The following is a 15308-nucleotide window of genomic DNA, read 5'->3' on the forward strand; positions in this document are numbered from 1 at the left end:
CCGTTTCCTGTCTATAGCTATTACGGAGACGCTGTTCTCTGTCACAGCGGTTTAGCTAGCGGCTTATTCATGTAGCTAATCTCCATTATCCATTTATTTAAAAAAAAAAAAGAAAAAATCTCAAACGGGATCATTTGAGCGGTATTGTGGAAAAAAGCGAGGACACGCAAATCTGGTAAATTTTTAGCAGCAGTAGAAAGAACTAAACTATAATATTCAAGGCTAAATTGTGTTCTGAGGCTGTATCACTGAGCTTATTAAATAACATGGGTATGTTTGGTTAGACAACACACAGCCCTTCAGTCAGAGCGTTGTGGAATTTTACTGATTAGCTTGCGAGCTAAATCAGTTAGCCTTGTAGCTAGCTTTTATTTTTCTTTCAGATTTCAGGGTCTTTGTTACTGAGTCGCAACTGGGTGTCGAAAACAATAGCTGTGTAGCTCACGTGATGAGCCGAAAGCGTCGATAGCTAACTGATAGCTAACTAATAGCTCCAGATTAGCGCGTTCACACAGATGGGAGGTTCTTGTTAGCATTTCCGTGTGACTTGGCACGTCATGTTGACCCTTCGCCTAGATACACGTGTCAGCCTGCCGGGCGACGAGACCGGAAGTTCGGGTTTTCAGTGATTCACACCGAGCTAAACTCAGTAATGCTGTTTCGCCGCTTTCACAAGTGGAATGATTACAGTTTCTAAGACATTTATTCTGCTTTTTTTTCCTTTCCCCCTTTTTTTATTTCAGGTTCCACTGTGACACAAGTGCTCACACATTCCTAGCTGTTAGTGTTTACACAGGACGCCTCAGCCATGTCGTTTATATTTGACTGGATCTACAAAGGCTTTAGCGGTGTGCTACAGTTTCTCGGTAAGTCTATATCCTTATAAAATGCTTGCACAGGCTTAAGAGAAAAGGAAGAAACCAAAGAAATGTATCTTGTAGTTAGATTACATGGCATTTAGCAGACGCTCTTATCCAGCAAGCACAAAAGTCAGGTAGCAGTGCTGAACTTCTTGACTAGTGCCAAATGTACAAGTGACAAATTAATAAGACCAAGTGTAATATTCTACTGAAATAACAATCCCTAAACAGCTAAGGAAAACAAGCCAACTACAGAAATGAGCTGACAAAGTACAACTAAATGGAGAAAAATAAAACCCTAATGGCTAAGGCATCATGACCCGGTTAGACAGCGCACAGCCTGGAATTTGGTCAAGACCGTGACACGACTACACACACACAAACCTAGCTTTTTTTTTTTTCTTTCTTTTCACCACAGGATGCCTCAGCGGTGTCATTTATATCTGACTGGATTTACGAAGGCTTTAGTGGTAACAAAAGCAGCATTTTGATTTTTTTTTAAATTAACTTAGACATGTTCCTTCTTACTCTAAATTGACCGTAGGTGTGAATGTAAGTGTGAATGGTTGTCTGTGTCTATGTGTCAGCCGTGTGATGACCTGGCGACTTGTCCAGGGTGTACCCCGCCTTTCGCCCGTAGTCAGCTGGGATAGGCTCCAGCTTGCCTGCGACCCTGTAGAACAGGATAAAGCGGCTAGAGATGATGAGATGAGATGTTCCTTCTTGCTCTAAATTGACCGTAGGTGTGAATGTGAGTGTGAATGGTTGTCTGTGTCTATGTGTCGGCCCTGTGATGACCTGGCGACTTGTCCAGGGTGTACCCCGCCTTTCACCCGTAGTCAGCTGGGATAGGCTCCAGCTTGCCTGCGACCCTGTAGAACAGGATAAAGCGGCTAGAGATAATGAGATGAGATGTTCCTTCTTCATTATCAAAAGTAACAAAGTGCTCAAATAATGTGTGTTAAGGTAATAAAAGCAAATCCATATCAAGGAGGATCAATTATTGCTTGAACGTGATTTATAAAAATGAGTAAATATTTCGAGTCAGTGTGGCCAAAATATAACTTTTTCCACAACACGCATCATGAAATGTGTATAAATTACGCAAAAGCATTGAGTTCAGTTTGTTTCATTATTTTATTTATTTATTTATTTTTTACAAAAATCTAAAATGAAATTCTTGAAATGAAAAATCGAAAGAACCTGAAATGATTGGTACGAAAAAGGTTAGGGTTTAACACCATATTGCTCGCTTGTTGCTCTGTATGTTAACAAAGTACTGAAAGCACTAATACCTGATGATATTCAGAAAAGTGTAGTGCGTTAAATTGATAAGATGTAATATCGGTGTTGTACGGTCTACTCTTCTTTGCCCTTTGAACTCCGTTTTCAAAGCAGCTTCCTCTCAGTTGCACTTTTCCTACAGCCTGTTGGTGTTTTAACTCACTGTTGGTTGATCTTTGCCCATTTTTTTTCATGACGCAGAGTGTGGCGAGCACACTGATCTGCGAGCATTCATGCTTTTGTTTTGCACTTTTTTTGAAGTTCATACAATTTTCATTACAAATTACTGTACATTACTGACAGCATCCTGAGGGAAAAGAAGAATCTTTGGAATGTTTACATGAATTTGAGTTTCTTAGGATTTGGTACGTCTGGTTTTTGCTTTAATGACTGTGCACTCAAGCTGGCATGAGCTCTACAAACCTTATGATCCGTTTTAGATCCGATCCATCGGAGTGTCATTTCTGAAAACGTTCTTCAGAAGAAGTGAACAGTCTGATCTTTTTGTACAAAGCAGTTAACATCGGTCAACATCACAAAATTTGCTTGGGTATAAATACAGACTTTGAAATACTGCAGAATCTTGAATATTAAATATTTTAAACGGGGGGGAAAAAAAAGTCCCAGATTCTCAGTGTGGCCTTAGACTTTTGGACTCCACTGTATCGATTTTATTTTTGTGTAATTCCATAAACTGCTACATTTAAATCAGGTCTAAACAAGACCAGAACGGTCCTAGCAAAAGTTTGATCACTTTTTTTGGTTCATTTTAAACAATGTTTTATGAATTATGCCTTACTGTTTGTTGTCCTGTTGCAGGGTACACCCATGTTTCATATGTAACTTTTTTTTTTTTAAGTTTGTGTAAATAAATGAAGAAAAATAAAACGTGCATTTAGGTTTCTGTCATCCAGAAACCATAGGGGCTGCAAACTTTTTCACACCACTGGATGCTGAATACAGTTCCAATGAGGTGTTGCATTATTCCTACACACTAGATCAATCTAAGGAGGCTGTGGTGTGTAACAAGGCTTTTTTCTTCTTTCTTTAATCGGTAGGTCTGTACAAGAAATCCGGGAAGCTTGTGTTCCTGGGCTTGGACAATGCTGGAAAGACGACTTTACTCCACATGCTGAAAGATGATAGACTGGGACAACATGTGCCTACGCTACATCCTAGTAAACCTACTTTTTCTTTGTGCAAATACAATTTCACATTAATATCATTCAAATAATGTCCGTTACTGATGCACGTCTGTCTCGTTAGCCTCAGAAGAGCTTACGATTGCTGGAATGACTTTCACTACGTTTGATCTTGGTGGTCATTTACAAGGTGAGATTTATTGTAGTGTAAATATACTGGCATTAACAACAACCCTGTTCAAATTGAGTGCAGTGAAATTGGGGCCACTCAGACAGAGCTCTTTAACATCAATCTCACTGTTCTTCCTGCAGCCAGGAGAGTGTGGAAGAACTACCTCCCAGCTGTGAACGGAATCGTCTTTCTCGTCGATTGCGCAGATCAGCAGCGTCTCCTCGAGTCCAAAGTTGAGCTCGATGTGAGTTTTTACACACGTTCGTCTTATTTACTGTTGTATCTTTTTAGGATGTGGTTTGAATATGTAAACACGCCTCAATGTTTGTCGCATGCTCAGGCGTTGCTGTCAGACGAGACCATATCGAACGTGCCGGTCTTGGTGCTGGGGAATAAAATCGATCGACCGGAAGCAGTGAGTGAAGACAGTCTACGGGGGATCTTTAATCTGAATGGACAGACCACTGGGAAGGTCAGAATCTAGGACACGCATGTACATATTCACACACTCGAGAAATATGGTAGAAACTGTACGAAACATCTAATCAGTTTTTAATTTTTTTTCTTTCCCCCTCTCCATATTTTGTAAACAGTGTTACGTAGAGGTTACTCCACATTCACACGAGCAAATATCAGGCGGCAGTTTATTTCTTGTGTAATGATGCTAAGCGCTAGAAGGGGTAAAGCTGCAGGGCGTAAAGGATGCACTAAAGTAAAACATTCAGATGATGGGAAGTCAGTGTTCCCACCACTTTAGTTCCTGATTGTGTTCCACAGCAGTTGATGGAAAAAGAAATTCCATGTTCCTTTTTGTTTTACTGCAGTATAATATTAATAAGGAATAAAATACAACTTGACATAACCCTGTTGTGTCTTATTCCTTATATTCCACAGAAATTTGCCAACACTACAGAAGAGTACTTAATAAAAAATAAAAAAAAAATTCAAAAGTGCTATGACTGGAGACGCCATCCATATATGGACTCGAGCCATAAATTATGTGGCGTATCTGCCATACAGGTCTCCTTGAATTAGGTGTTTAAAAAAAAAAAAGCTGGAGCATTTTTATATAAACCTATGATTTGCTTTGCAGCCGGAACTCCTGTTATAGAAAACAATATCTGATCAATCTGATTTGAGTTCATCAGTATAACATTATATAAAATCTACATGTAAAACACATTCACAAGAAACACACTGGAAGCGACGTTAGCAGCTGATCACTGTCGTGTGAATGCAGGGTCAAGATCATATAATATGTAATAATTTATTATTATATTTTTCGCGGTGCGGTTTCCATCGAATCCTGCGCTCTGATTGGCTGGTGAGTAGGTCCGTATCCTACGGTACAGACCCCAGTTACGGACCTCTGGCGACTCGCTCTTTCACAACAACAACAAACATAGTAGAATTTTTGTCAACATTTATCATTATTTTTTAATAAGATTTATTTATAAGATTATCAAAAATCTTATAAATTTTTGCCGGCATTTCTCAGGAGAATAGCATTAATTTTACAGCATGGATAGCGATAACGACAGTGTTCACAGCGAACGCGAGTTTTACTACCCTGAGGAAGACAAATAAAAGAAAACGTTTCAGGAGAAAGCTAAAAACCTCTAACTTGTTAACGCTGAGCAAAAACATGGCTGAATCCTGAATGACTCAATTTTGTATAAATGGGGGACTACATAGGCAGCAAAATGTAGTTTTTTTTTTTTTCCTGCCATGGAAGTGCACTTGTATACTCAGGAGGAAGCAATTTGCATTACAGCCGTGAATGAGGATTCAAAATAGCATTAATTTTACAGCATGGATAGCGATAACGACAGTGTTCACAGCGAAAGCAAGTTTTACTACCCTGAGGAAGACAAATAAAAGAAAACGTTTCAGGAGAAAGCTAAAAACCTCTAACTTGCTAACGCCGAGCAAAAACATGGCTGAATGACTCCTATTTGTATAAATAGGGGACTACATGGGCGGCAAAATGTATTTTTATTTATTTATTTATTTCCCTGCCATGGAAGTGCACTTGTATACCAAGGAGGAAGCCATTTGCATTACAGCCGTGAATGAGGATTCAAAATGGTGGCTCGGCTCGGTTTTCCCTTTCGGGCGCTCTCGTTTTCTGTTAGAATTTGGTAAAGAAAAAAATAAATAAGTATATTATTTACCAGCTTAAGGTCGGTCCATATGGTGAAATACCGTGACCTCGGTCAGTACTTTCAAGACCTCAGTCACGGTATTTCACAATACGGCCCTCCCAGCTGGTAAATAATGTGTTATACTCCCCTTTTGGTTTAATTACATAATTTTTGTGGTAGTTATGCACTTCCTGAAATTTGCATATGTAATATTGAACACTGGAGTCTGTACAGTAAGATGTGCATATGATTGAAATAATTTCACAGGAATTTATGATGGAGGACAATCGAATTGTTAGAACAAACTGTGTGGGGTGTTTTTTGTTTTTTTTCTTTTCTTTTCCTTCCTACTCCAGATCTAGCTCCGTATAGTAAAACAAGTGGAATGTGATGAGTGCAATATTCATCCTGAGTGTTGTTTTTCAGGGAATCGTGTCATTGAAGGAGCTGAACGCACGGCCATTAGAAGTCTTCATGTGCAGCGTGCTAAAGAAGCAGGGATACGGAGAAGGGTTCCGGTGGCTCTCGCAGTACATTGATTAAGTTAACGGAGGTTTCCAGTTAAAAGGACTCCTACCTCTGAGTGATGAACATTAAAAAAGAGAGACTGAGACTGTGATAAAGGACTAAGGAAGAACATGGTGTATTAGCATGAGATAGTTTTTAAAAAATTAACACACACACGCACACACACACACAGACATGCATTCCTTTCACCTGGAACATTCCACCCAAATTATGATTTTAAGTTATGTTGTCTGAAGACATTTATAGTATTAAAGTATTTAACGTTGCATTTTGGGCCTTACAGCTATTCATGCACCCAAACTAACAAACAAAATGCTATTACATATTTACACACATGACCCACATTGCTTTGAACTATTAAAATGATGAGAGAAATTACAGCGTCTCAAGTACCCCCTGGTTCTGTATTTAATAAGTGCATTAATACAGTACCAGTCAAAAGTTTGGACACCCCTACTCCTTCATAGGTTTCTCTGGCTTGTGATTATTTTCTACATTGTAGAACAGTACTGAAGACATCAAAACTCTGAAATAACACATGGAACAAATACGGAATAATGTGTTAGTGTTGAAATGTTTCATATTTTAGATTCTTCAAAAGCGCCAGCGTTTACCTCGATGACGCTTTGCACGCACTTAGCATTATCTTAACCAGCTTCGTGAAGTCGTCCCCTGCAACGCTTTTCAATTAATAGCTGTGCCTTGTCAAAAGTTAATCAGTGCAATTTCTTACCACCTTAATGCATTTGAGATCAAAGAGTAAATAATAAAAATACAGTCAATAGCCCTGTTCAACTACTGTCGTAATCGATGTGTCAAGAACCGCTCGACTAAGTAAGGAGAAACGACATCCATCATGAAACATCTTTCTTTTAATTAATAAAAATAAAGACCACTGAATTAGGTGTGTTCAAACTTTTGACTGATCTTGTTCACGAACATGTTTTGTATTAAAACTAACAATTCTGCTCAACGTGAATAAGTCTGTGTGTGAAATGGAAGCTTTATCTTTTTCCAGTAAGATTTTTTTTTTCTATCAAACATTTTCCATCGTACTTCTCAAATATCCTGTTTATCTTTCTTATAGATATTATACAATCATATATTCAGGTATATAACGTCATATTGTAGATAATATTCATATTTTGTTGTAACAGAAAAGCGTAAACAAGTTCTTCACAGGCTGCAGGTATTTTATGAGCATCTGCTGATCGGAGAGTATATGCAGCAGGGAGCAGTGCACGAATGTGAGCGTCGTCATCTCGTTTTATTTTGCACAAAATCGTTGTATGTGGTGATGTGTATGTCTACAGTTCATTACCTTGAACTGATTTAACGGTATTAAAATAATACATTGTGTAAAAAAAATGCATCCATAAATATTTTGTACAATCTGTTTTGTTTCAGTTAGCTACTGAAATGTGGACATGATAACATTGAAGAGGGGAACTTGTACATTCAGACTAATTAGGTTTATTTACAACCTAAACCGAGAGGTTAATTGTAGAGCTCTCCGTTTACAGTGAAATAAGCTTGCCAAATTAGTATATTAAGCTTTATAATTATCATAGGATCATCAGTTATGTCTGTTTTTTATGAAATTCTGAACTGATTTTCTTGGGGGGAGTCATCAGCACAGTGAAAGAGTTCCTATATTAGACCGATGCAGCAGCACTTTATTCCCCCAAGTCTGTCCTGCTTGTTCAGCTCCTCATCTATACACTCTGCACAAACAGATCAGGCTCCAAAGCTTCACCATTTGTGCTAAAACGGTCATCAACACCATCACACTCGTCAGCTCGTAGATCTCTAAGCTACAGAGCTGAGTCTCGACCAGAACTCAGTGCAGCTGTGTTATGTAGCTGCATTGCATTGTGAAACTTTAACTTTTGTTTACTCCTCTATTTTGATGTTGGAATTTTTATTAAGGAGTCATCCATTTTATCTGAAATATTTTTGTCTATTATACACCACTGTAAGCGCTCTAGCATGGTTTCAATATATCAGAGCGGTGCACAACCACTAATGTCTTAGAGGAATATCGAAAATACAGCACCAGAATTGCTAAATATTTGAATATAAATATATGTAATCAGTTTCAGGGCGGGGCAGCACGGTGGTGTAGTGGTTAGCGCTGTCGGCTCACAGCAAGAAGGTCCTGGGTTCGCGACCGGCGAGGGCCTTTCTGTGCGGAGTTTGCATGTTCTCCCCGTGTCTGCGTGGGTTTCCTCCCGGTGCTCCAGTTTCCCCCACAGTCCAAAGACATGCAGGTTAGATTAACTGGTGACTAAATTGACCGTAGGTGTGAATGTGAGTGTGAATGGGTGTCTATGTGTCAGCCCTGTGATGACCTGGCGACTTGTCCAGGGTGTACCCCACCTCTCGCCCATAGTCAGCTGGGATAGGCTCCATCTTGCCTCTGACCCTGTAGGACAGGATAAAGCGGCTAGAGATAATGAGATGAGATGGTTTCAGGGTGGACTTTTCTCTTAACAGTGCCTGTCCTCTTGGGTAAGGATCTTGAAAGGAGTTCTGGTCAGTTTTTGCCCGTTCTTTCATTGACTGGATGCATTCATAGGGCCGATCACCTGCCTTTCACCTGCTGTCCTTCAAGTTTTCTACGGGACTGAGGTATGGTGATTTTGCAGGCAAAAAAAAAAAAAGTGTACAAGTGTTCATTGTGCTCATCAAACAAATCTCTGTAGTTTTCATCCTGGGAGGAAAAGGACACAAAGTATGAAAGCCAACCTCAGAGTCAGACTAACAGCTGAATATCCAGTTTAAAGTCCTATAATGTTATAGTTTTTATATATTTGGGATGAGACCATTGTTTATCGAAGGAGAATCCACTACATTTGATAGTGTAACTGAAACCAGATCACTATAAGGGGTTTTCAACCCTTGAGCATCCACTGCCTGGCTTTAAGAGTTTAAAAAGAAAAACGCGTACACACACCATCTGAACAGCAAATGACAAAACCCTGAATCCATTGGAGGTGGTGTAGTGGTTAGCACTGTCATCTCACAGCAAGAAGGTTCTGGGTTCGAGCCCAGCGGCCGGCGAGGGCCTTTCTGTGCGGAGTTTGCATGTTCTCCCCGTGTCCGCGTGGGTTTCCTCCGGGTGCTCCGGTTTCCCCCACAGCCCAAAGACATGCAGGTTAGGTTAACTGGTGACTCTAAATTGACCGTAGGTGTGAATGAGAGCGTGAATGGTTGTCTGTGTCTATGTGTCAGCCCTGTGATGACCTGGCAACTTGTCCAGGGTGTACCCCGCCTTTCGCCCGTAGTCAGCTGGGATAGGCTCCAGCTTGTCTGCGACCCTGTAGGACAGGATAAGCGGCTAGAGATAATGGATGGATGGATGCCACACTCGAACTACCGGAGCATTTTTAACTGCCAAACCAAAAACCAGTCTCTACATAACACCCTTAAAATCACAGCATGATCAAGCAACATCAGCAGCTTGTTTTCCTGTTGTCCCCCAGCATCAAACTCTTTTTGTCTCACTGTTCACACCCTGCCACACTCACTGGCTCATCAAACACTCTATGCTAGTTGCATGTGGTTAGAACATCGAAATGTGCAATTTAGTCATTTCCACAGCTCAAATACCCGATAGGAAAACCAACCGAGTCATTGAGTCGACCCTTCATCAGCTTGTTGTGAGACAGCACTGAGGACATCACAATAATCTCTTTTAACCTGCACAGAAATCTAATATTAAACCACTAACATGATTCTTCACACTTATTGTCATTTATCAGCACATGTAGACAACAAATTGAATTTGTGGTTGAAGCCCAAAGCTTAAGATTTGATTTGAGTCTCGGATGTACAATAATGCTTTCTATGTGGACGCGGTTACATTTTCCACCACAGGGAGCAGCTCAAGACCAGGAAAGTTTCCAACCTTGGCGAGAACAAATTGCCAACATCCAAACAATATGGACGTTAGGGTGCATCAGTTGCCCCCTAAAAATGAAAAGCTCCTCCGATCATGATGCATTTTTGTTTTTATGTTCCTTTTGGTAAGAAAACACACTGGGTGAAATATTGACAAAATTCAAAAGTTTAATGGTGGCACCAGGAGCTCAAAGTTATGGAAAAAGCTGCTATTTTATGACTTTTATGACAAAATTTCGATCACTTTTCATGAAACATTATGGCACCTTATAGAGTATACCAAATATCTTAGATACACATTTTTAGTACATATTCTAAATATATTATCAAGCACAGTTTGAGTTTTAGCTGTTCATTGAATCATTGTTCAACTACTTTTAAACAATACAAATGTATTATGAATCACATTAATGCTTCTCAATCCCTTGCAAAGGTTCTTAACATGATCTCTGGGTCACAAGAAATCAATAAATGGAGTCCAACATTGAGATTCAAACCTTACACGAAAACATAAAATAAGCATTTTTTGGCAAAAAATTAACCTCATGGTGCCACCATTAGACTTTTGAATATGGTCAAAAGATTTTACAGGATGTCTTTATTGGTGAAAAGGAACACCCAAACAAAAATCTCATCTCATCTCATTATCTCTAGCCGCTTTATCCTGTTCTACAGGGTCGCAGGCAAGCTGGAGCCTATCCCAGCTGACTACGGGTGAAAGGCGGGGTACACCCTGGACAAGTCGCCAGGTCATCACAGGGCTGACACATAGACACAGACAACCATTCACACTCACACCTACGGTCAATTTAGAGTCACCAGTTAACCTAACCTGCATGTCTTTGGACTGTGGGGGAAACCGGAGCACCCGGAGGAAACCCACGCGGACACGGGGAGAACATGCAAACTCCGCACAGAAAGGCCCTTGCCGGCCGCGGGGCTCGAACCCGGACCTTCTTGCTGTGAGGCGACAGCGCTAACCACTACACCACCGTGCCACCCCCCAAACAAAAATGCATCAGATTTTATGAAAGTCAGGGCAACTGATGCACCCTAATGGACGTTATCCTGTTATTCAAATCACTTGGGTTTAGCTTCCTGTGTTTTAATGCATTGTTATACATGATATCTGAAAAGGCAACAAATACACAGATAACCTAATGAGAAACCAAACAGGAAAATGAGTCCAGTGCTGGTTTATTATCAAATATCAAACACAGTGAGAAAACATGTCACGAGCTGAGCTAAGCAGCAATGAGTATACAGTAGCAGCTCAGTGTTAATGTGAAGCGAGAGAAGGAGTGGGTTTTCTTCTGTATTTCTGTCCCAAATGTCTAAGATTTCGATCTTTAATATTCTGTAATGTTTCATGATTCCATTTAGACATTAATCTGTTCAGATGACTGCTTCAATAAAGACTAAATCAGTTATTCTTTTTTTTATTAAATTAAATAAGTACAAAATTAAATAAGTGTAGCATCTTGGAATTACAGTGTGTTCGTCACTCATTTGTAAGCTTTAACCCAGCGTGTGTGAAGCATCAACTAATCACAATCTCTGCATTTCTCTGATATTCTCTCACATTACATTAAAGCGCATTGATTCAACCAATTCCAGCAGCTCTATATTAAAAAAAAAAACGCATGACCGACTTTACATACATAAACAGTGATGACGCAAGCATAATCACAATAAATTGCAGCAGATAGCTACAGTTGTACACCAAAAAGTTTTTTTTTTTTTTCTGCTCGTCTTAGATCCATGAAAGAAGGCAAAAATATGTGTCATTACAAAGCCATTACAGTGCTGGTACACTGTGTGATGTGTTCGTCACTTCTAATCATTCCTCTAGTAAATCGCTCAATAATAATAGTAATACATAGTTCTGTCATTATGTCACTATGTTTATATGATGTACACAGCGATCCTGCTTAACATTCCTGCACATTTAAACTCTTTAGTCTCGGTTGTTTGGTCAAAGAATGTTTCCTTCAAAATGTCACAATATACAGTACTTGTATTTCCATATAATAAAAGACATGTATAACAATCTAAACACAACTTCATATATTGTTCATTCACAATAACTTTATTTATTTTTTATTTTTTTAATGCTGCCATTCTGACGTCTTGTTTGGACTGCACTGATGTCTCTGTCTATCACAAGGAGATGACGAACAAAAGGATGTCGTATCAGAGAGCCATAATATTCAACACTCATACAGTAACTGTACATTCTTCTGAACAAACATGCAATTACTGTCAAAACAATCAACCAATCAATCTTATTTATCTTGCAAAAGGCATGAGTAAATCACGTGTCTTTGAGTTTACAACTTTTCGAGTACAGTAGAAAGAAAATGCAGAAAAAGACATTCAAGGAAATGAACACACATGACACTATCTGATGTGGTTGTGTGTAAATATGAAGAAAAGTAATAACTGTGGCGTCATTATGGTCATTCTGAATTTAAATAGAGTGGTTGGAAAGTTTGAAACATTTGACTCCTGATCCTAAATATGTGTTTCTTTTTTTCGGTCAGTGACGATTATTGTTTTGAAATAAATCTATAAATCTATAGTGAGTGTTGTGGACAGAAATTTATTGTAGATCAATTGTTATGAATAGGAAAATCGACTGAGGCAACCTTGTGTTCATGTCTGTTTAATATGGACAGGTAATTAAATGAATTACATAAATTAAAATTCCCTTAAATTAGTGGTTCTTCCTCAGTATAGCAGAGCCGCTGTGTAGATATTATACAAGCAATTATGACGCATACTCTAATCAGAATAAAAGCCTATCCATATTTCTTTAACTTCCTCTCAGTTGCTGTTTAATGTACTGATCTACAGCCCAGTTTGATACGTTTCCCAGTAATAAGTAAGCAAGTTCCCTAGTTGTACTTTCTCGCAGCAGTGTAGAATCCCACTCACATCACTGTTTTAGATTTAATTCATGATTAACACGTTATACTCAGCACATTATGTGACTATCAGCCAAGATGGCCAACATGATCATTTCATGTTCAAATATCTTTTTTTTTTTAAATACCTGATCAGATTTGTATGTTTTGAGAAAGCAACAGCATGAGAATTTAAAGAATAAAACTAAAATCCATAATAAATGTGTAAAAATTGCCCATTAAGCCTTTCCAACAGCTTCCTTCAAGCAATATGCTATTAAATGAATTAAGACTGAGAACAAATGGGCTTTGAGGAGCACAGGTGCAATGAGAATGGTGAACCTTGTCTACCAGATGTATCCTCCATCATCAGTCTCTTCTGGTTCAGGCTCTTCTTCTTCTTCTGCGTTCTCCTCTGTCTCTTTCTCTTCTTCGTCCTCCCATCCCACTCCACTGCCAAAGTCTCCAGAGTAGCCCACGAACTCATCTGCACCAGAGACACGTATGAATATATCGACCGCTCTTTGAACGGCCGAAACATTAACAGAATGTATGTGATCCAAAATCCAAGAAGGTAGATTTTATAAACTCAGCATTGCATTTGGAAACTACCTACAGCCTCATTTCAGCCATTTTCTAAAAGTAGTCTATTAAAGTATACGATGACAGACAAAAGCACAAGTTCTCAACCTTGGGGTCATGACCTCGTGGGGTCACAGGCAATTTTTAAGTCAACCATCATTTAGAATGCACATAAACGTGATAGAATATTTGAAAATTAATAATTAATAGTAATTAGTTGAAATACAGAGGTGATTACAGGAAATCGTGCGTGCTGATTGGTCGAGAGATTCAGGTTATTTCTTGGTAATCACCTTGAGTGACTCGGCAAATTCGCGGCCAATCGCTTCGTCACCGTAAGTGAGGAAAAATGACAAATTATAAAGAAAATGCTGTTCCTAAAAGCACTAAAGATGCTACGAAGTTTGGTCTAAAACTATTCAAAGGGAAGGTGGAACTGGGATTTATTTTATCTGTTTCAAAACAAAAGTATTTTATGTGACTCGGCACTGATAAATGACAAGTTTGCGCGCATTACATTTGCATGCCGCTTTTGAAGATTGAAATAAAGGATTTTTTTTCTTGAATATGATTTTCATTTTTTAAAAATAATCACCTGTGTATTTATACTAAAACAATTATCTGCCTTGGGCTCAGTGAATATCGGTGAATAATAACCGAAACAAAGTCGAGGTTATTATTCACGGATATTCACTTCACCTTTGGAGAATAATTGTTAATTAAAACTCACTATTATTATTCAACTTTCATTGGTTTTCATTCAATTAAGAGCTTCACTTAAGCCCAATTTACGCTAGATCACAGCAGTGTCGAGTCCAAAACACTGTCATTTCAATCAAAGTGGCCTTTACGCCTTTACACTGGCAGCACGTATCAACACACACGCACACACACACACACACACACACACACACACGCACACACACTTTCGAGCTGGAAACACTACAAAACACAATAAAGAGCCTGTAATCTAAATAGCACATGGGCATATATTTCAGGCTCGAACATATTGCGACATTGCTCTCTCTGGTGTTGATCAAATTCATGGCACTGCCACAAAGCAGTTTCAAGAGTGGTTTGAGGAGCACCTGCATGTTGTCAAGCACCTTCCATGGCCTCCCCAGTCACCAGAACTCAACATTATATATTTTTTGAATCTTAAGTTATGGAGAGCAGACAAAGCAGATATACACCTCCTTCATCCCTCTTGAAGAATGGTCCAACATCCCACCACAAACCACACAGAACCTGTACTCCAAGAACAACTGAAGCTCTCCTGAAAGCAAGAGCTGACCCTGCTCCTTATTAGCTCCTTGATATTAATATATGATGACAGTTTTACAACCCCGATTCCAAAAAAGTTGGGACAAAGTACAAATTGTAAATAAAAACAGAATGCAATAATTTACAAATCTCAAAAACTGATATTGTATTCACAATAGAACATAGACAACATATCAAATGTCGAAAGTGAGACATTTTGAAATTTCATGCCAAATATTGGCTCATTTGAAATTTCATGACAGCAACACATCTCAAAAAAGTTGGGACAGGGGCAATAAGAGGCTGGAAAAGTTAAAGGTACAAAAAAGGAACAGCTGGAGGACCAAATTGCAACTCATTAGGTCAATTGGCAATAGGTCATTAACATGACTGGGTATAAAAAGAGCATCTTGGAGTGGCAGCGGCTCTCAGAAGTAAAGATGGGAAGAGGGTCACCAATCCCCCTAATTCTGCGCCGACAAATAGTGGAGCAATATCAGAAAGGAGTTTGACAGTGTAAAATT

The 15308-nt window shown here is 39.1% G+C and overlaps 2 protein-coding genes across 3 annotated transcripts in view; one reads left to right on the forward strand and one right to left on the reverse strand.

Annotated features, from left to right (window-relative positions):
* On the forward strand, nt 1-7103 carry sar1aa (secretion associated, Ras related GTPase 1Aa). Its single transcript, XM_060940170.1, has 7 exons — nt 1-175; nt 744-866; nt 3203-3322; nt 3411-3476; nt 3599-3702; nt 3799-3930; nt 6029-7103. Exons 2-7 carry the CDS (start codon nt 809-811, stop codon nt 6143-6145), a joined length of 597 nt encoding a protein of 198 aa, XP_060796153.1. The 5' UTR covers nt 1-175; nt 744-808; the 3' UTR covers nt 6146-7103.
* Nucleotides 7104-11214: 4111 nt separating this feature from the next.
* The window catches only part of LOC132898508 (testican-2-like), a 117760-nt gene continuing 113666 nt past the window's right edge, over nt 11215-15308 (reverse strand). For both annotated transcript variants that reach the window (XM_060940171.1, XM_060940172.1), the window contains one exon: nt 11215-13426. In XM_060940171.1, coding sequence (XP_060796154.1) covers nt 13287-13426 — 140 coding nt within the window. In that variant the 3' untranslated portion in view covers nt 11215-13286. The remainder of the gene's footprint in view (nt 13427-15308) is intronic.

This window comes from Neoarius graeffei, chromosome 14 (assembly GCF_027579695.1).
Source record: "Neoarius graeffei isolate fNeoGra1 chromosome 14, fNeoGra1.pri, whole genome shotgun sequence".
Taxonomy (NCBI): Eukaryota; Metazoa; Chordata; class Actinopteri; order Siluriformes; family Ariidae; genus Neoarius; species Neoarius graeffei.

Coding starts and splice junctions, on each gene's coding strand:
- sar1aa (XM_060940170.1), top strand. CDS start 809: ATGTCGTTTATATTTGACTGGATCTACAAAGGCTTTAGCGGTGTGCTA. Junction 3,323..3,410: donor TGTGCCTACGCTACATCCTA/GTAAACCTACTT, acceptor CTGTCTCGTTAG/CCTCAGAAGAGCTTACGATT. Junction 3,703..3,798: donor AGTCCAAAGTTGAGCTCGAT/GTGAGTTTTTAC, acceptor TCGCATGCTCAG/GCGTTGCTGTCAGACGAGAC.